Below are 20308 nucleotides of genomic sequence, written 5' to 3'. Positions count from 1 at the left end.
GTTTTTATAAAGGGAAAATGAATGCCAGAACTTGCGTATAAGCGCACTACTGCTCTTGACTGGCAGAAGACACCAATAATCTCTGCTACTTGTTGAGCTAATTCATTTGTCACTCCTCATTAGCCTCTAATGGCTTTTACAGCTAGTATTGTTTTTAAGGCTTAGGATAAGAAATACATATATTTTTGCTGTTTGGGACCAGCTCATTCACATGTTTTCTAGCTCTTTCTGAAGGAGGTAATTGTTACCAGTGAAGAAATCTGCAAGTATCTTTATAATTACAGTAAATAACCTGCTCTGCAGTCTATAATCTCAAAGAGCATTTTTTATCTCAGATTAAAAATATAACAGAAGACCTCATGGTTAAGAAGAATGAAAATGGGAGTAACATAAAAAGCATGTCTAAAAACAAGACACATTTACTATCTCATCACTTATGGCCTTCTCTGGCTTAAGATGTTTTATCTAAAATCTATTCTCACTCTTTTTCCTTGTCCTGTCCAATCTCAGAACAAAAGAAGAGCTGAAATGGTTTTAAATGTTAAGACCATGATCTTCAGTGCTGGCTCTGTTGCTAGAAGTTAAATTCTTACCCAATCCATTAAAGGGCACTGGTTTCCCATGTCATATCTAGTTTTGATCACAGCAGAAAAATGGGAAACAATAAAAACAGACATAATGTGAAACAGATTTTTAGCTTTCTGCTTCATTTTTTTTTTTGCATTGGTTTTTCACTTTTGAAAATATGAGTAAGAGTTAACTTCATGCTCTGCGAAAAAGACCTATTTTTTTCTCAGTTCCTGTTGGAAAACATTGTCTTTAAAACAAGATGCTATATAAATAGTAGTGTGCTGTAAGAGTGCCGATGTGGATTGGGTGGCTAAAGTTCCCCATGGTGGCTGGCGATACTCCAAAAGGAGACTTATAAAGCTTGCGAGCAGATCCATTTCCAAAAAGACTGGATGAAGTCTATCCTGGAAAAGCTCCTTCCCTGATTCAGTGCATTTCACTCAGATCATTTGTTCATGCATTGACTAATTCTAGGGCTTAAGTCAACCCATCCAGGTGAAACTTCACCCATCTCAAAAAAAAGAAAAAAAAAAAAAAAAAAAAGGAGGTTAACTAGTCAGAGTTGTAATTTACATGAAGAGTGATAATAATCTCTCTCCTAATAAACTAAAACAGAAGGCATGACAGGAGGCATGAAGCCAAACTGACACGCCTGATTAAAAATCTACTTAGGTGGGCTCCATAAGTGGAGAAAGAGGGTTAAGAGATCCAGGGACTGAGGTTTCTTTTCTACAATGTCTTCCTTTAGTTCAGCATCAAACAAGGTCAAGATTACTGCTGTACTCAGTTTCATACTGCATTAGCAACATCTCGGTTGCAGGCTTAGCGAGGCCTTACTTACAAGAAGTTCCCCTGAGCAGAATCAGGCTCTATTCCATTAATTTGTTTCGATGAAGTCCCATATCGTGTTGACATTCAGTAAATGCTATATTAGATCATTAGTACGTAAATCATATAACTGCCTATTTAGAAGGGTCCCCACAGCAAAGGTTCAAAGGCAGGACTGTAGTTGCTCTGACCAGCAAGGCAATGCTATCCCAGGCTACCAGCTTGCATGCACGGTTATGAGCAATCTCCTGGAAAATTGGCCCAATGAAAGAGGGAGAAGAATTAGACATGTTTGAAAGTTTGAAGTCAGTGATCAAAATTTATTTTTCCACCGGGCATTCTTCTGCCTGTGACCGCCTCGAATTACTCGGGAAAAGTAAATGAGCCTAGAAAAGAGGGGAAACAGTTGAAAAGGCCTTGAAAGATGTATGTGATTTTTGCTGGATTTTTGAGACTTTGGAGATGTCATTTCACAAGCTATAGGGTGGAAGTTCAAGGAAGTCTTTGCTAGTAAGAGGAAAAAGTTAAAAAAAAAAAAAAAAAAAGCCAAACCTCAAAACCCCAAACAAGATACAGCAGGGGGGAAAAAAGGAAGAGGTAGTGGCAAAGGTTGAGGGTTTGGAGCAGTTACACCTCTGTAAATTCTTTCTGAAAGTTGCTGACATAGCTTTGGCATCTGATCATCTCCTAACTGCTGATTAACATAGCACTGTTTTATATTTAACTCAGGCCAGAGCAGGAGGGACTGGGGGTGGGGTTGTGCTGTTTATAAGGGGAGCACGGCAGGAACAATGTTCTTCTGTGTCGGTTCCCTCCGTCTCCCAGCCCAGCTGCGCTCCTTTTGATCATTCACATTTCCTCCAAGCGCAGGGTGTCTTTAATTAATTGAGTGCCTCGTGGAAAGCGAAGTGGGGGAGACGGGCAGAGAACAGCTATAGCTGCACAATTAAAATACAAACCAAGTCTGCTGAGTTTACTGAATGCAAGTGCTGAAGTGACTAATAAGCTTTTTTAAAGTTAATGTTTTGCTCTGAGAACAGACCCGGGAGCAGAGATGGAGGGCATGAATTTTGAGGATGAGAAGTCCAAGAGGTACTGCATGAAGACAAAGCATGTGGCTGTCATCTGTGGCGTTGTGGTCGTTGTAGGTCTTGCCGTGGGGCTTGGCGTGGGATTGAGCAGACCTAAATGTCAGACGGAGGATCCCCCAGCTCCAGGAGTAACAAGCCCTACTCCCCCAGCTCCAGGAGTAACAACAGGTCAGCCAACACCCCCAGTGGATTTGGGTCCCTGTCCTCCTAAAAATGATGAGACTGGAGAATGGAGACATTTCAGGCTACCCACTTATGTCAAGCCTCTCCACTATGATCTGGAAATGAAGCCTGAAATGGAGAAAGACACTTACACTGGGTCAGTCAGTATTTCTATTGCTTTGGAAAAATCTACCAGCTACCTGTGGCTCCACCTGCGAGAGACCAAGATTACAGAAATGCCCACACTCCAGAAATCCTCAGGACAGCAGTTTGCTCTGAATGACTGTTTCGAGTACAAGCCACAAGAGTACATAGTGATGAAGGCAGAAACGGAGCTCTCTGCCACTGATCAAAGTGATCCCTATATACTCACCCTGAAGTTTCAAGGCTGGCTGAATGGCTCCCTGGTTGGATTTTATAGGACCACCTACACTGAAGACGGAGTGATCAAGTAAAGTGGTTTCTCTTTTGTTTATTAAACTTTCTTCTCTATTTCTACTTGCTCAGGCGTGCTCTATTCCATGCTCTATTTGTTTCAGATTCTCCGTCTGGTCTCTCACCAACTTGCTGATATTTCTGGGCTGTTCTTTAATTTTTCTCATTCCCCTAAGGAAGATGCTGTACTCAAAACCCTTTTGCTGTTGACAAGTGAATGTGGGCTGGAGAGACGAAGGGTTTGTTGTTATTATTATTCTGAAAAACTTTTTCAAACTCTACTGGTCCCAGGTTACCCTTGAGCTTTATGAATGGCTCCCTCAGAGAGCTGGAGGGATTAAGGCCTGTTTTTGTCTCTGTAGTACAATAAAAAGCATACAGCTCTCAACACTCTCTCCTAGCCCTCCCCAAGGTAACAGGTTTGGTGTGAATTGTTCTTGTGACAGTTTTTCTAACATAGTGCCTCCTTGATGTTGTAACCCTGAGGAATATCCAAACCAGAACTTTCCTGCCCCTTGTACAGCTGGTTTAAATGATGGGTAGGAAAGTCCAGATGATGAAGGTTATCTTTGACTTGGCTTTTTTTGTGCTCCAGCTCTTCCCTTTTAATATATCAATAGTAATTGAAAGATTACAAAGCCTCTGACAGTTTAGTTAACTCATTCCACTTCCCAGGTTTGCACTACTTCAAGGTGGAAGCTTGAAAAAGCCATTGCCCACTGCTCAGAGACATTTCTTCACAGTTAACATATAAACACTCATCCATTTTCCAGTATTTATGTTTCTGAAGTAACTCATTCTAGCCTTTATAGCTAGAAGATAAACTTGGCTAGACTTTTCCAAGGTCCTGTAGCAGGAACACAAAGACAAACAATGATGGGTTTTCAGGTACCATATTTGCCCTCCTGGGACAATGGTGTCATGAGTGAGTCTCACATCAGCTCCATTCAGCCACTGACAGACAATGCCAGGAGTAGCAGCAGTTACAGGCACCACCAGCAGCAGATCCAAGAGGCAGAGGAAAAAGCAAGCTTTGATTTTTCATACTTAAACATAGTTATCTGATCTGGGAAGAAGCCATGTAGCGAACAGCTCATACCCCAGCCAGCTCTTTCCCTCTTGTTTTTCTCCGTCTACCACCTCAGTATTGCTCTGACTTAGAAGGTGCTTTGATTTTATACTTTGAGTATCTAACATCCCCACAGCAGTTTTAAAGAGTAACGTCTTAGCATCTTTCTAAGTTGAGGTGTGTTACTTCCATCTTATTAGTGAAAGGTACCTAGATATTAAATCAATTGGCCCAGGCATGTCACAACACCAGAAGAGCAGAACCAGGACACAGATCTTCTGTGTCAAAGAGCAGGAGAGGCAAGTGCCCATCCCTCAGATCCAGACAGTGTAGGAAGACAAGGACCAAGCATCTGATGTCAGGAGGAAACGACAACTTCATAAGCTAAAGGAAGCATAAAATGTGAGCTCAGTGCAAGAGGGCTCCTACTTCTTGATTTGGTTGCTGGAAGTTACAATTACAAGGATAATCCCAGCCAGCAGTCTGAGAACACTCAATACAGAAAGGAACTTGAGTGTGTGAGTTTGTTTATTTTCTCAAAGTTTCTCAAAGCCTTGAGAAGGGCTTTAATAAGAATGAGTGATGTTAGATGAAGAATGATCAGATGTTAGAGAGAAGGGGGCTGAGGTGAAAACGAGAGTCAATGTGTAATTGACCTGCTCCCCCATCCCTTCTGGGCAGTGTTAGAAGCAGTGGGACCTCTTGAGAGAATTAATAACACTGGAAAATCAGCTCCGAGGGCTGAGCTGCTCCGCAGCTGTCTATTTGTGAGGGCAAAGGTTTGCTATAATGCTTTTTGTTTACCAATGGGGCACAAGTCCAGGCACTGCTGTTGCTTAGATTCAAATCTCCCACCGCTATTTTGTGGAAAACAGGTAGACATGTGATGAACATGCCTGTGAGTCTGGGATACTCGGTAGTAGAAGAAGAACACTTCTGTGTTCAGAAGAACACTTCTGAGAGGGATCACACAATCCCTCTCAGAAAAAAGGGTGGGTTTGGACATGTCTAGAAGCAGATCTTGAGATATCTTGGGGACATTGATTATTTAAATTGATGTGAGTATGTGAGTTATTTAAATTGATGTGAGTATGTGAGTAGGGATCAGGAAAGCAGAAACTTTGAGAATGCAGATTTTAGACATAGACCTGCCTAGACCCTCCCGTGGGTGCCTAAATCCAGCTGTGAACACTGAAATCCTTTGGTAAAGCTATTCCTCTGCACATTTCATTTCCCCAATGATGAGACGGGAATAACAGTCCTTCCCTACTTTGGGCAGTAAGCTTAAACACATTACATTTGTATTATTTTCAAGTATTAGGGAAAGGTGCACAAGAGTCCTTGCCTGGTAAAGTGGGTTCCTTTAAGGAATGTGCTAAAACCCCCTTTTATTTTCTCCTTAGTATTACAGATAATATAAACATGTCCCAGCAGCTGGTTTTGATTTTACATTACTGTTAGTGGCAAGGTATGACTTCTATTTTATAGGAATTCTCTCTGTCCTCAGTAAAAGTAGAACAAGAGGTTTATAAAAGCTACTCAGCTGGGCACATCTCTATCAGGGAGACCTGCATTTAGGATTTTATTGATTAGGGAAAGGCAAAGTATTCTTTAGCGTATAGAAGTATATAAGTAGCACTCCTGCAGTTCTTCCTCAAGGAAAAAATGTTCTCAAACAAAGCAATGTATCTGAATTTAGGGAAAGACTAGGAGAAAAATTCTTTAATTAGCTCATGGGAGGGGTTTTTGCACTAAACCCCTATGCTCTGGGAAAAAAAAAAAAGAAAAGGAAATTCATCATGGTTCTAAATGCAGTACTGTTTCATTTTGGGAACAACTGGATGCAGTCTCAGCCAGATCTTCACTTCTTATTACTATGATATTTACAACTCTAATTCACATTTAAAGGTCTGGACATCAGCAGCAAGTAGAAGGGCAGAAGCCACAATGTAGTGAAGAAAATCTTATCTAAAAACTACTTTATACAGTTTGAAAGGAAATTAAAAGGAAATTACAACATTTCATGTTTCTAGTGCCATTTCTATGCATGCCCTAGCCGGGAGTTCTCATCATCTACACCATAGCTAAGATTTTCCACTGCTGATGTCTGTCTGCCGCCACAAATATATGAGGATATAAGGACTATCACCTTATAAATCAACAGAGATATCACAGTGTTATCAGTCTGTAAGAACAAGATATAAATGTGTCAAAATATGTAGCCAATTTTTTAAGCAATAGCTGTGAAGCATTGCCCTGGGGACTTGAAGTTAATTTAATTGTGAAATAGCTTTCAAATCCTAAAAAAAAGTGGAGAGACTAACATCAAACAATTTACCAAGCAAAAGAAACTCTACTGAGCCTGAAGTTATATTAAGGTGAATGTTCATTATGCTTTCTGCCCACGAACTTTTGAGTTACTATTATGAACATGATTGGTAAGAACGCAGACATATTACCTCCGTCAGGCTTGAAAATGACCTTGCTGCTACAAGTTCCTAATGACCAGCTTAGTATTTAACCGTCACAGGGCAATGCCAAGGGCAACAGAAGCACTGAAAAATTGGTTGTCAACTGAGCTTGTAGGATTGCTGCAGATCTGTAATTTATGATGCACACTTTTAATTACTTTTTGGAAAGAAAAACTACCTTAATATAGTTGGAGCAGCTGTAGAAGCGCCGTCAGAAAATGCCCAACATTCCAGATTAATTGAAGAAGCATCTGTGATCCCTTCCACCATCAATCACTGCAGAATATGCTCTGTCATCGTGTGGTTCATTAATGGGGGAGCCTGATGTCACTGTGAGAGGCAAGCACATGATACGAACGTTCATAACCTTCACCTTATTTTTTTACGTGACCCCTATTGTCTAGCTCCTCCAGTTGTTTTTGCATAACTGAGATGACTTTCTAGACCCCCCCCAACAAAGCTAGCATAGCATCGGTTAGGATGTTGACCTGGACTTTCTATCTTTCCCCAGCAGTTTCATTAATGGAGTCGGGAAAGCATAACAGCACCAGCAGAAAACTGCATTTGGTAACTGCAGAAAAAGAAACACACAAGCAGAGTGAGATTTTAGGGACACTTACACAATTATCTTCTCAGGAGATGTTAAAGACTCAAATCCCAAGATGTGCTCCAGTGGGTAAACAACACAGGGAGTGACTTAATTAAATATCCCTATACAGGACCTTAATTTCCTTTCAGATAATACCATCAGTAGTTTATTTTGAGCACAAAAATCAATCAGAAAGCTCATAGAGAAGGTGAGCTAAATTTTTACCATCCATGAGGGGTCATTTGTATTTCATTGCCTGACTCCTAAAAATATTTGATGACAAGCAATTGGCTTTAGCCTTTGCCCTGAAACCCAGAGGATGTTACTGACAGACTATTATACGTGTCACACATGCCTATACGATGTCAGCTTGTGCATTTCTGATGTCACCTGCTTTTATGAATGGACAAGTACACACAAATATTTGTAGTTCACTTTTGTTTGTGAAATTGCTAAAACGTTATGCTTAGAAGTTTCAGATAAGATTTAAAAGGTATATAATGAAGGCCTGCCAATGTGTTGTTTGTTTAAGGAGCATTGCAGCTACTGATCACGAGCCAACAGACGCGCGGAAATCATTTCCTTGCTTTGACGAGCCCAACAAAAAGGCAACTTACAACATATCTATCATCCATCCAGAGGCGTACCAAGCGCTTTCAAACATGCCCGTACAGGTATGTATTCTCCAAGTCTTCCACCTATGTGGAATGGTTCTGTAAAGCCACTGGAAAGGTAGCATGGCTTGCAAGGTCCTTGCTCATTCACGGACTCTACCGCCCAGACACTGTAAATTTAATGGTTAATAAATATTCCATAAAACAGGACTGGTTGGTTAGGACTTCAGTGGTCTATCAGCACACAATATGGCAATACAGGGCCAAATCCAAAGCCGAAACGAAATGTCTCCTCTGTCTTTAACTAGGCTGGCTGTCTATTCAGATATTCTAGATGAGCATCCCCTACTAGCTATAAATAGGTAATGGCATGTTCTTCAGTCAAACCAGGTGGACTCTGAGAAGGAATACTCTGGAAGACAGCTGCTTCCCAGATGGGAAGTCTAAAATAATCACTGAAACTACATAAAGCTCCAAAGCAAGTATCTCTGATCACAATCAAATGGCAAAGGATCCTGCTAGCAAGAAAAGTCTAGGATTACTTTTTTTAATAATACAGGATCTGAAATCCCATCTGTCACCTCATGGGTGTAGACACTTGTCAGTCTACTATGACTGTAATTTCCTAAATAATCTATTTCTGGACCTGGTGGGTCAAATTCCAAGTTTTGTATGAAATTCAATAGCATCTATTATCTACCTCTGGGCCCTCTGGAAGAAGATTGAATGGCTTTCAGCTGCGAGAGAGTTTCTAGTGAGTAATTTAACTGAATGTGTAGTGCAATATATAATTTCTAATGAATATGTTCTGAAGCGGGAGATAAAGTGCCAAGTTTAAAAAATAAAAAAAAATAGAAAAAATTAAAAAGAACTTCCAGCCTCCAGGCTGTTGACATTTGCATCTTCCCAGTCATTCCCCCACCCAGAAAACAAAAGGTCTGCTTTACTGTGTACTGCTTTATTTAGAGTTCTCCAAACCTTAACTATTCCCTAGCAATGCAGCTGACAGAACTATTACCAATCTGATACAGCTGCCTCCCAGAACCTTAGCAAATTTAAAGCTCTGACCTATTGTTATTAAAAATATTTCTATGATACCTAAAGGAGCACCAGGCATTTTGACAAACAACACATGAAAGGAGTGTTTGCTGCACCTTTCCTCACGGACCTCAGCTTAAGTGAGGGTATGAGCCTGGAAGGTGAGGGTATGAGACTAGATGTTATCAAGATTTAGTGGGTTTTGAGATTTATTTTACACGTGGACTTTGCCTGTATTACAGACATACAAAAATAAGTTTTCAAAGAAATCCAAGTAAAGGCACAGAAATGTAGAATATGCTGAGTTCATACTCAGGTTTGACTAACAGATGATAACAGCCCTTTGTCATCTGGTGTGCTCACAAGGTCAGGAGCTCTGTTCTTAATAGTGAAAGATCTTTGGGAAATCTTTTCAACAAACGGAAATGTAATCATTTGTAAATGCAAGGCACGTTGTGTGTTACATGTCCCGTAGTAGTTTTGGTGGTGCGGAGCTTTACAATCAACATGGCAAAATCAGCTTGGCAAAACCAGAAACTTGTACCTTTCATTTATATTTTTCACTGGAGTGAATTATATTTTTTTACTTTTTTTTCACGGAAGTTCTCACTGTGTTGAAAGAACAAAATATATCAAAATAGAGTCCAAATGAGTCAAATAATGGAAAAATAGATTGCAAATACCTCTGTGAAATACCTCTGTTTGTGAATATATCCATGAAAAGGGATTTTTGCTCATGGAATTGTATCACCTGTAACACTCACTATCTGTGCTTTATTTATATTGTATTTATAACAAACAAATATCATGAAGTATTGTATCTCTAGTAGAAGGTTAGTGTCTTTTATATGCTGTTTGCTTTTGTCTTATTTCAGTTAGTCATCCAGTCAGAAGCAAAAAAAAAATTATCAGACAGGCAATAGCAGATAATGAATAGCAGAAAAAAATATATAGAGGATGAATCACATACAACAGGTTGCAGGTTTGGTCATATAGTTCAGTTGAGAGTTAAGGACATTCAGGAATATTGGGAATAGTTTTTAATTGATTTACAAAACAAAAACTATGGTCAGCACTAAACCCTATGTACAATTGGTGGGTAAACAACCCACCAATTAGCAGTGGTAATTTCTATCTGAATGAGTTCAGGATAGATTAATTAGACTGGGCTTTATCGTAAGTAGCATCTCTGCAATCCCTGACTCCTACATGATGCATGCATTTAAGAGAGGAGAGAATCCAGTCTTTTCTCTGATCTGTCCAAAGCAATGTTATTTCATGCAACTATTTCAAGAACAAAACAGACTAGCATCCACTGGAAAACTCCTGTTGGCAAAATTCCTGTGCATGTGAATTATTTCAAATCCTTGATGCAAAATTAGAACCAGGTAGACTTATGTAGTGCAAAAAAACAAAGTCCTGTTTCATGTATTGCAGGAAAAACATTTTGTCTGTTCTCATGCCATCAGCAATGGGATGCCAGGAGAGGCTGGAGAGACGATTTATCATTCCTATGTAGACTCAGCCTTCATAGAAATATTGTACCGTCTTCTGCATGTGTTTGCAATTCCAAAAAACAAATTAATTATTTTTCTGTTCCTGCAGCAAACTGTATCGCTGGGCAATGGCTGGAATCGGACAACTTTTCAGAAGTCAGTTCCCATGAGCACTTACTTGGTATGCTTTGCGGTGCACCAGTTTCAGCATGTCGAGAGAACATCCAAGAGTGGAAAACCTGTAAGTCCTGCTGCAGCCTGAACATGGTTCAGATGACAGATGCAATGTGATTTGTATCTAAAAAAAAAAAAAAGAAAAAGAAACATCTAAACAACTCTTTTTCTAATGCAAACAAGAATGTATTTTTTCCTTTCTTATAGCCTATTTTATGCAGCCTATTTTATCAGATTAGGTGTTCACAGTGGTCCCTCTGACATTTGCATACAATGCTTTGCAGTTCTTCCCTGTCTCCCATCTTGGTGAGATCCCAGTCAGTACCTCCCATACATGCACACGGGTGAGGCACACTGTTTCTCCAACCTCATCCCTACCTTGAAGCCCAGGATCAGACGGAATGTACAAGTCCAGGGGTACAAGAGATTTACAGGCCATGGATACGAATACTTTATAGCTTTCCATGGGTTAAAAGGTATGAATCTGTGTGCTTGATGCTTTCCTATTTACAGTCATGGAGACATAGGACTACAGTGCTATATGCCGTTACGCATTGGCTCTAATGTTTATTTTACAACAGTGACTAAAGACAACTGCCTAGTGTAAGTTCTTGACAAATAAGTATAGAAGTGATAGTGCCTGCCTAAACAACTGAATATTTGGTGGGTGCCCTAATGAAGTGAGTATGTTTGAGCCTAAATCCATAAAATTAAAATTGTTCCTTTATTTAGCTGCACCAGGCAGTCCACGCCAGTTCTCGCTTAGATTCAAATCTCCTGAAGGTGCAGCTGATCAGGCATAAGGAGATCACAAGACATGACATTGAATCACAACCTGAAAGCCTAAAAATGATTTTCTCCTCATTTAGCTGAAACCTAGTCTAGGATGCTCAACTCACTGTTAACTTTTTTTTTGGTTTGCATGTTTTTTTCATCTGAGACAGGGGACAATCCCAGGGCTGTATGCTCTTGCTGCTTCCCCTTCCTTTCCTCTTAGGGGTGTAACACGTGGTCTTGCCATTCAGCTCTCCTCCTCTTCTGGAGGCCGTGACACCAATGGACAGGGAATCTAGAGCAAAGCCCCAACCAGACCTCCCTTCCCCTAGCAAGTAAGCTCTTCCCGAGTTTCTCTATCCGAAAAAGCTCAGCAAATCCTTCCCTACTTCAGGCTGTCCACTGATGTGAAAATCTGCCCTGTATAAATCTCCAAAGTGCTGATCCAGTTCTTAGCCAAGACTTCCTGGCATAGCGCTGTGCTGAGGCCTCCCTCCTCTTCACCCTTGCCAGCACCACGCTGTACACTTCCACTCCTTGACGAATAACTGAGGCTAAATTATGCTCAGCCAAGCACATGGAGCCTGGTTTGAGATAGCCATGCGATATTCTTAGATCCCTGCTGTTTGGCTGAGTAATTTGCAAAACAGGAGAATGATTTAGGCCACTCAGCCACACGATTCTGCTAACCAGATGCTCTTCAGCGCGGCTGCTCCATTCACAATCAAGGACAGGACTTTGGTTATTTGGCCTCGATGGATACTCTCTAGAGTTTAGTTATTTGAAGAATCAGAATTTCTGCAGCTTTTGTAGAACATAGTGCAGTAGGAAAAAAAATATGCTGAGAACACATGTAAAACTCTTTGTTTTCTAGATTTCTAACTTTTGCGTTAACATTCTCTGCTTGTCCATGCCACACTCCAGAATATGGCTCTGAGGACAATATTTGGGTTTTTCCCCCAGGCAAAACAGTCAAACCCACAATGTTCCTGACTGATTGTAGTTTTTGTAAATAGAAGGGAGTGTTCACTGAAATGCAGTAATTAAAGTGTGTGTGTGTAGAAGCAGGGGTATTCGTGTCAGCACAGAGGTTGCCTGAAGAAACATCCTCTAATTCAGACCTCAGTTACTACATATCTTAATCAATGCCATTTGTTAAACAATGTCTGAGGACTTGCCTGCACTAGAAAACTTGGTTTTTAAGTGAGGTTAAAATCATAACCCGTTTCCTTTCTCTTAGCACAGCCAATATAAAGTATATGCATGCGATTGTTTTTAATTAAGGGAGGCACAGAAACTCCATCACTAAAAATTACCTTTTCCCCAGGAAAACCAGGCTATCTTTGGAGATTTTAATCAGACATTTAGAAAGTCCTTCTAACCAAACGGTTCCTTTCCAAGGAAGCCTACCTGAGCAATAAGGTATTTAGATTCACTGGCTGCTGAAAAGAACATTCCAAAGTTTGCTGTATAAATTGCTAGTAATAAATCCCTCATCCAATAGAAAGTATCCCTGTGATCCACATAATGCTTTCATAAACAACAGCAACAGCATAGAGCTCACATGACACGGTAAATTATTTAAAAACTCTGCCATTCCCTCTGAAAGCTTTTGCCCTAACAAAGACATTAAAAGACATTAATGGAATCAAGGGTGGGAAATGTGCCTACAGCTGGAAACGATGCTCCTGAGCTGATTACCTGTCAGGTTCCGAATGTCTGCTTTGGAAAATCAGAGAGGAGATTATACAAATGAAACCCAATGTCAGTTCTAGTGCATGCTGAAGGTTTTGGAAACCATTAATATGGATCAGCTAGGGGACCAAAGACTGCTAAATTGGGTAAAGAGCTTACTGAAGTGGAAATTGCAGATTGTAATTGCAAACTGACCCTGAGGGAAATCCCCTGGCTGGAATGGATTCCCGATTGAGTTTCATAAGCTTTTTTTGGTTTTGTTTTTTTCATTCCAGCTTTATTTCTGACCACTTTCCCATCCTCCCCTCTTGGTGGAGGAAGTGTAATTTCATGGTATTGAAATCAATGTGTTGTCAGACTCCAAGAGGGCTTCTAAAGTAGGCTGGCTCCTTTGCTCAGTTTGGACCCTAAACTCCGGGCTGTAAGACAGCATTGAGTAGTAAACAAGCCACACCAACACAGCCAGAAGAATGTGGCCCATTCATAAGAGACACAGAGCCTGCAAAACTATATGGATTGGTTTTCCTAAAGCCAGGAACTTCACTCCATCTTACTTTCCACACTGGAGACATTGGGCTACAGTGAAGATAACAACTTACAGCTCCTGCCAGACACTCCAGTGCTATGGCTCTGCTCTGGGGCAGAGATCTGTGTGAGCTTTGGGACAAAGAGATTGAGGGAAAGACCTCCAGAAGACTCCATAAATTCTGAAGTCAAACCTGGTCTTCCTGATGTGGAGATAACACCCCAAAAGGCTTTTTCAAGCTGTAGGTATCCTCATCATGGTTATGGGTGGCATAAGGACTCCAGTCCTCCAGGGCTTGAGGTTTCCTGTTGCTTGACAGTAATAGCCAAATTAGTCCCAGGCACCAAACATCAGGGTGGAAAGGTCAGCACTCAAGACACCATTTTTGCATTCAGGAAAAAAAACCATGCTCAGATATGCAAGAGGAGCACAGAAATGGTTACTCATCACACACAGGGCTACCAAACACGCCCATTTCCCTGGACCTGACTGGTGGGAAGAGAGCGAGCTGATTTTTGTCAGGGATTTCCAGGGGTGCAGCAGCCCAGCAGGCACCATAGCTGTGACTGGGTGACCGTGTGGCCTGAGGTCCTGGCCAAACAGCCACTCAGTTTGCATGGGCCAGCACACCTGGGAAGACTTACATAACTGGTAAACTCACTGCCCTCAAAGGGTCTGAGATATTCAAATATATAAGGACAAGAGGAAATTATGATGATGGTAGGTAAGAAAGGTAGGAAGAAATTGAAGAAAAGAAGGCATTATGGGCTTCAGACACATTTCAGGATAGAAGTGCTCCTAAAGATTGGTCTGATGGGATCAATCCAGATCAATGAATTGCTCAGAACAAGTGGATTCCCTTTGATTGCACTTGCCCAGTGTTCCTTCCTGAGCAAAGCAGACCTTGGGGAAAGAGGTGCTGGTATGCACCCAGGCCCTGCTCCAAGCTTGGCCACTGCAAGGTTCTGGGGTTCTTGCTAGTTCATGGGTCCTGTTGTTTTTACAAATTAGGCATATTGTGGAAAGCGTGCACTGATTATGTTGTCTTATGTACAACATTTGAAAAACTTTGTTGAATAAATGTGTTAGGGAGCAGAATTCAGCGTCCAGGCCAGTCACTTAGAGAATTTGTTATAGTACACATATAGTATGTTATAGTATACATATAGTGTTATAGTATACATATAGTATGTTAAATGGCTTTTCAATACTTGCCACCTTCTCATTTCTTTTAACTGAAGACTACTCTAATTGTCTCTCTCTATTTTACAGCTGAGAGTCTATGCCCAGAAACAGCAACTACACACGGCAGAATATGCAGCAAATGTAACAAAAATTGTATTCGACTTCTTTGAAGAGTACTTTAATTTGAGCTATTCTCTTCCAAAACTAGGTGATTATTAATACTTATATTGTTAATTTTGTTAATTCACTGTCATGGTTATGTTTCTTCTACAGGTCTCTGTGCTTTGGTATGAAAGCATTTGGTTGCTAATTGCTGATATTATTTTAGAATATTTTAAAACTGTACCCATGTAGTTCAAGATGTTCTTAAAATTCATGATGGGAGTGTTGATCTAAGTAACAGTTTAGTTACTAGTTCTCACAGTTCAGTTTGCTGAACTGAAGCACTGGTTGTAATATGGTTATTTTAAAGTGAGCTAAAATAGAGCCAGAGGAAGTTTAAGAAAAATATGTACCACTTCCATGGGACCGTCAGGACAAAAGTCAGCAGTGAGATAAGGGGAGATGTAAGCTGGCAGAGAGTATGTCATACTATTTATTAACCTCAATGCAAAGTGGGTGTGTATCCACTTCTTAGAAAGATGAACAGGGTTCAGAATATAATTTGTAGTTTCTACTGCTGGGCTAAATAAAGGCCCAGAGCTAAACAAGGGTGGGCACATTATCAAATTTTGCCCATGGTTACAAAACAAGCAAAGAAAAAGCAATGCAGTTGAGCATCCTTTAGCTTGGACTATCTGGACTCTGAATCGGATTTGTGCTGTTTGAACTAATGAAGTTGGCAATGTAATCAGAGTTTTGGAAATGCCCCCTCCTAAGACCTCCAAAGATTTGGTAATTCAGTTAGACTCACGAACTTAAACGGATCGAAAAATATTAACTACAAACAAATCAAAGCAATGTAATTGGGGGAGGGCAATGAACAAGGTTATCCAAACTTTTTATTGGCTATTCAAACATGTGCCTATCAGGGTAACCTGTATTACTCTAATACTGGATTTTTACTTCCTCCTTTCAAAACATCATCTGAGTTTACTGTAAATATCTGTTTGCATTTCAACAACTTAATTAGGACAACCAGTACAATATTTTGTTCCTTCGCACACTGGTCCCCAGTAATAATTGAGACTCTATCCCACCTATGTTTTATATTCAAACTTTCATTTCCATAAAAGCCAGATGACTTTGGCACATCAGTGTATGGATAGGGGCCTGTCCATGCTACCGGGTGGACTGGTAACCCCAGGTCAGCAGTATCAGAGGCTAGATGCTCTTTTATACTGTTTTTCTCAGAATGTCTATTTGTTGGATCACAAATCTTGACTTACTGTGTTGTTCCCCTAGTATTAGAAACCATCTAGATCAAACCTTATGAACCAAATATGTTTCTGCATAATGGTTTATTTAAATATTGTATTTCACATTGATTTATGGCTTCTGGCATTGACATTCTCCCTGTGATCCTCATTTTGACTGTCAAAGAAGCCCTTGCCAGACTATCAGCTTTGATTCTGTAATCAAGTTGTTTAAATTAAGATAAGGAATTCCTATCTTCTATTAGAGTGAGGGTTGTTTCTTCTATTCAGTTTTAAATTCATCTGTACTTTTCCACTAACCCACATGGAAAGGCTGTGGTCATTATTTGCAGAAGGAAATGCCAGTCCAATTGAGTCCGCAATTCTCATTTAAACCTGTATTGATTACTGACCATAAATGAGTGACCCCCACAAATTGCCAGGAGTAGAAGCAGATGTTGTTCACTGCATGGGGGATTTACTTCAGTTAACATGTCAATAGATATTTTTAATAAAACAGCGTGATAAACAATGACATGCCTCATTATGCTACAGATAGTTTCAGAAGGTTTACTGCCTACAGCTTATCCCCAGACAATACTATTAATTCCTGGAGCCAAAATTAAGTGATGTATGATACAGATGCTCTCAGGAGGTGGCATAGCATCACCTTGCGGGACAGATCCTCAGCTAGTGCAACTGACACTAGCTCTATTAATCTCACAGAGCCAGGACGCTTGCTGTAGGCCAGTCCCCTGCTTCTCAAACACAGGTTATAGACTGCAGTCCACAGCAGTAAGCCAGAACCACAAATTCATAGCAAAACAGGCTGTGAATACACAGAAAGAGGATAAGCTAAGTGGCTTAAAGGATACAGCGATAATCGTGTTCTCTTTCTTTCAATGTAGATAAAATAGCTATTCCAGATTTCGGGACAGGTGCTATGGAGAACTGGGGGCTGATCACATACAGAGAAACAAACCTGCTGTATGATCCCAACGAGTCGGCCACTTCCAACAAACAGAGAGTAGCTGCTGTGGTAGCCCATGAGCTCGTTCATCAGGTAAGTTTTAGGACACGATTAATTTTTACAGTGCTTCAAATGTGCAGTCGCAAATATTAATCTTGAAAATACTGTCATTGACTCTCTCTCGGGATCTTCTCCGTGCTCTTACAATTGCAAAATATCACGTTAAAACAGTTCCCCGTTAGTACCAGAAGTACTGCCTCTTAATTTTTCTCAGGAAAATTCAAAATACTTGGGTCCAGACTGTGAGCCAGCTTATGAAAATCTGTCTGAAATGTCTTATAGGAGGTAATTTGCATGTGCAGATGTCTCTTTTGGGCAAGCAAATAGGGACAACTATACACTGTGGAGGCTGGATGAAAACATATCCTTACAAGCACAAATCATCAAATCAAGAGGAAGAAACTAAAAATATTTTCAGTGGCACATGAATCATTAGCAATCTCCCCAGTAAAACGTAATTTTATAATAAAAGTGGCGTTTTGACACAAGGCAAAGCCTGAATTCTGATTTAAACCCCAAAATTATGATAATTTTCATCTGGCAACAGGAAGAAATGTAAACATGTGAATGTTCTATGTGGAGATGTGAGATACTAAAATGTACATTTACTTTTCAGCTAACATTACATCTTTCAATGTTTATAATTGTAGTGGTTTGGAAATATTGTGACCATGGACTGGTGGGATGACTTGTGGTTAAATGAAGGATTTGCCAGTTATTTTGAGTTCCTGGGAGTAAATGCTGCAGAACCAGATTGGAAAATGGTAATTATTTCTGTCTTGTGGAGGGTTGGCAGGGCTGGGGAGAGAATTGTGGAAGGGAGTGAAAATTAGACAAGGAAGATGAAGACTTAAAGTACATTTATAGAAAAATAACATAGTGCAGTGCAACATAAAAACAAAGTTGGCTTAAGCTTTTCCACATACCTATGTTATGGTCTGAAGATAGTAAAAATAAATTTAGTAAAGTTTTAGGTGGCAGGGAAGAGTCATTCTTTTTTAACAAGTGAGTCAAGTGTTTCGTTGTTATTATGGCAAATAATATCTGGGTGGATTCTGTTTTAGAAGTTATAAACATTAGGATGGGGAACTCTGCCTCCTTCCTCCCTTCCTCCCCAGCTCCATTTTTGCAAGAGAAGCCCATAATCCTTTGCAGATCTTGTCACAGCACTGAAATTAGTAACACAAGCTCCTTTTTTGCCTACTAGGGGTTTTTGTGTTACAATACACACGAGAAAACAGGAATGGCAAAAGGTAATTTATCTTAGTTGAGGAAAAAGTCTATCCCTCCTCTCTCAGATGTAAAGTAAGAGTTTGTATGTCCTTCTTTAGAGGAAGTGAAATTTCATTCCTTTTCCAACTGCCTCCCCCTGGAAAAGCTGCAATTCAAGCTACTTATTTTGTGAAGTTAGGCAAATAGTCCTACCTTTGTTTCTATTCTAACATCTTCTCTTTCTCAGCTTGAACAGGTTTTAATTGATGATGTACTTCCTGTAATGAAGGATGACTCTTTGCTCTCTTCCCACCCGATTGTGGTCAACGTGTCATCTCCAGCTGAAATCACCTCTGTGTTTGATGGGATATCCTACAGTAAGGTAGGGTATCCTTTTCTTGTGACTTTGAATGCAAAGAAAGTGGAAGCTTGGGAAAGAAGATAAAAGGCAGGGGAGCTCATAACCATAACTCCTAACCCCCCTGGGCTGTGTCTGTGCAGATCTTTTTTTCTGGGACATTCACAACTCTTGTCAGTGATGGTTCAGTCAAAAGTGACTGTAAGAGGAGCCATGCCCCAGAGTGGCACACAGAATCTGCCACTGTGTGCCAAGCAAACCTGCTCACAGCATGCAGAGCAGCAGGGAAACCACAGCGTCAGCAGATTCTGCCACTAGAGGTGTTGGTTTTTAAATTATCCTAAACCAGCTACTAAGCACAACCCTCTCCCATCACCTTGTGCTGATGCAGCCCCGAGCCTCAATCTAATGCAAGGGCAGATGATGCAACAACAGAGGTCCAGGTGTCCTCTCTCTCACCTCCCCATCATGCCTTTGGGGCAGTATAACTTCTATTTTGAGGAAGCTAAGGCAGGGAACCAAGCAGTGAAAACAGGAAAATAACTTTGACTCATGTTACTTGCAGTATCCCAGCCACCCAAGAAGCCTTAGCAAAGACAAGCTACCACCACTGTCTGCTTGCATTGTCCCTAAATTAGGAAATAAGTTAGCTCCACAATTCACTGAGAGTTGTGGAGCGCAAGACCGACTTGAGTACAGTAGTCTATAGCCCAGGAGATGGTAAAGGACATTCCATTAGGTATTTGACAAGTTTTTTTGCTCATCCTTGGGTTGTCCCTCTCAGTGGTGGTGAGGACCCATGCTATAAAGTCTCTCTCAGGAGCCGCCTGGAACCAGCAGGCTCCCGGACTGTGCTGCTTCTGACCCTGATACACCACATTTGTGTTAACAGCTTCTTGTATGACTCTCTCAGTGTTTCCTATCTGACACCATTACAAATTTCCACCGAACACACAAAGTCCGCCATTATTAAAACCTACTTGTTGCTCTCCTCCAAGCTCCCATTATCAACTAAACATAAAATACGTATTGCATTGCCTTTAGCTTAAGCTACGCTGCAGTCTGTAGCCATAGATATTACTTTTATTAGCCAGACTTGAGCCATCCATTTCCATCAAGTTTTCTGTTTTCAATTGTTAAATCCTCTATCGAACAATACAACCAGTATTTATTGCATCATAAATGCCTCACAGTCAAATCATAAACTATGTGAAAACCTGCATTTTGTAAGACTGTTCTTAAATCAAACTAACAAAAGTCAAGAAACTTACAGAGCTAAATCAAAGACTCTGGACAAAAATGTATTTTAGTGTCAAGCTAAGCAAAAGACACACTTTTCTATGGTCTGGAAAAACAATGGAGAAAAAAAAATCCTAGCTCTTTGTGCCTAGATAATTGCTACATGAACTCTTTTTTTTTTTAAGCTAAAACATTTGAGGACTCATGCATTGTTTGGGAACAGTTTGCTTGGGATGTAATTTGGCTTTGGATATAATTTGGCTTGAATGAGAAAGTCTTTGCATAGATTTAGCTCAAATTACTGTTGGTATTTATGTATAAACGCGTGACAAAATCAACTTGGGGTTTTTTGGCTTTATTTGGCTTCTCTTTCGCATGTTTCTTATAAAAACAATCT

General features: G+C 40.4%; 1 protein-coding gene across 1 annotated transcript in view; it reads left to right on the top strand.

Annotated features, from left to right (window-relative positions):
- Positions 1–2199: 2199 nt before the first annotated feature.
- Positions 2200–20308, top strand: part of ENPEP (glutamyl aminopeptidase (aminopeptidase A)) — a 41464-nt gene continuing 23355 nt past the window's right edge. Inside the window, exons 1-7 of the mRNA XM_014955581.1 lie at positions 2200–3102; positions 7748–7889; positions 10473–10604; positions 14805–14925; positions 16981–17135; positions 17753–17866; positions 18562–18696. Coding sequence (XP_014811067.1) covers positions 2453–3102; positions 7748–7889; positions 10473–10604; positions 14805–14925; positions 16981–17135; positions 17753–17866; positions 18562–18696 — 1449 coding nt within the window. The 5' untranslated portion in view covers positions 2200–2452. The remainder of the gene's footprint in view (positions 3103–7747; positions 7890–10472; positions 10605–14804; positions 14926–16980; positions 17136–17752; positions 17867–18561; positions 18697–20308) is intronic.

Source organism: Calidris pugnax, unplaced genomic scaffold (genome assembly GCF_001431845.1).
Source record: "Calidris pugnax isolate Ruff unplaced genomic scaffold, ASM143184v1 scaffold271, whole genome shotgun sequence".
Lineage (NCBI taxonomy): Eukaryota > Metazoa > Chordata > Aves > Charadriiformes > Scolopacidae > Calidris > Calidris pugnax.
Note: the sequence above shows the minus strand (reverse complement) of the source record. Positions and strands in the feature narration are given on the sequence as shown.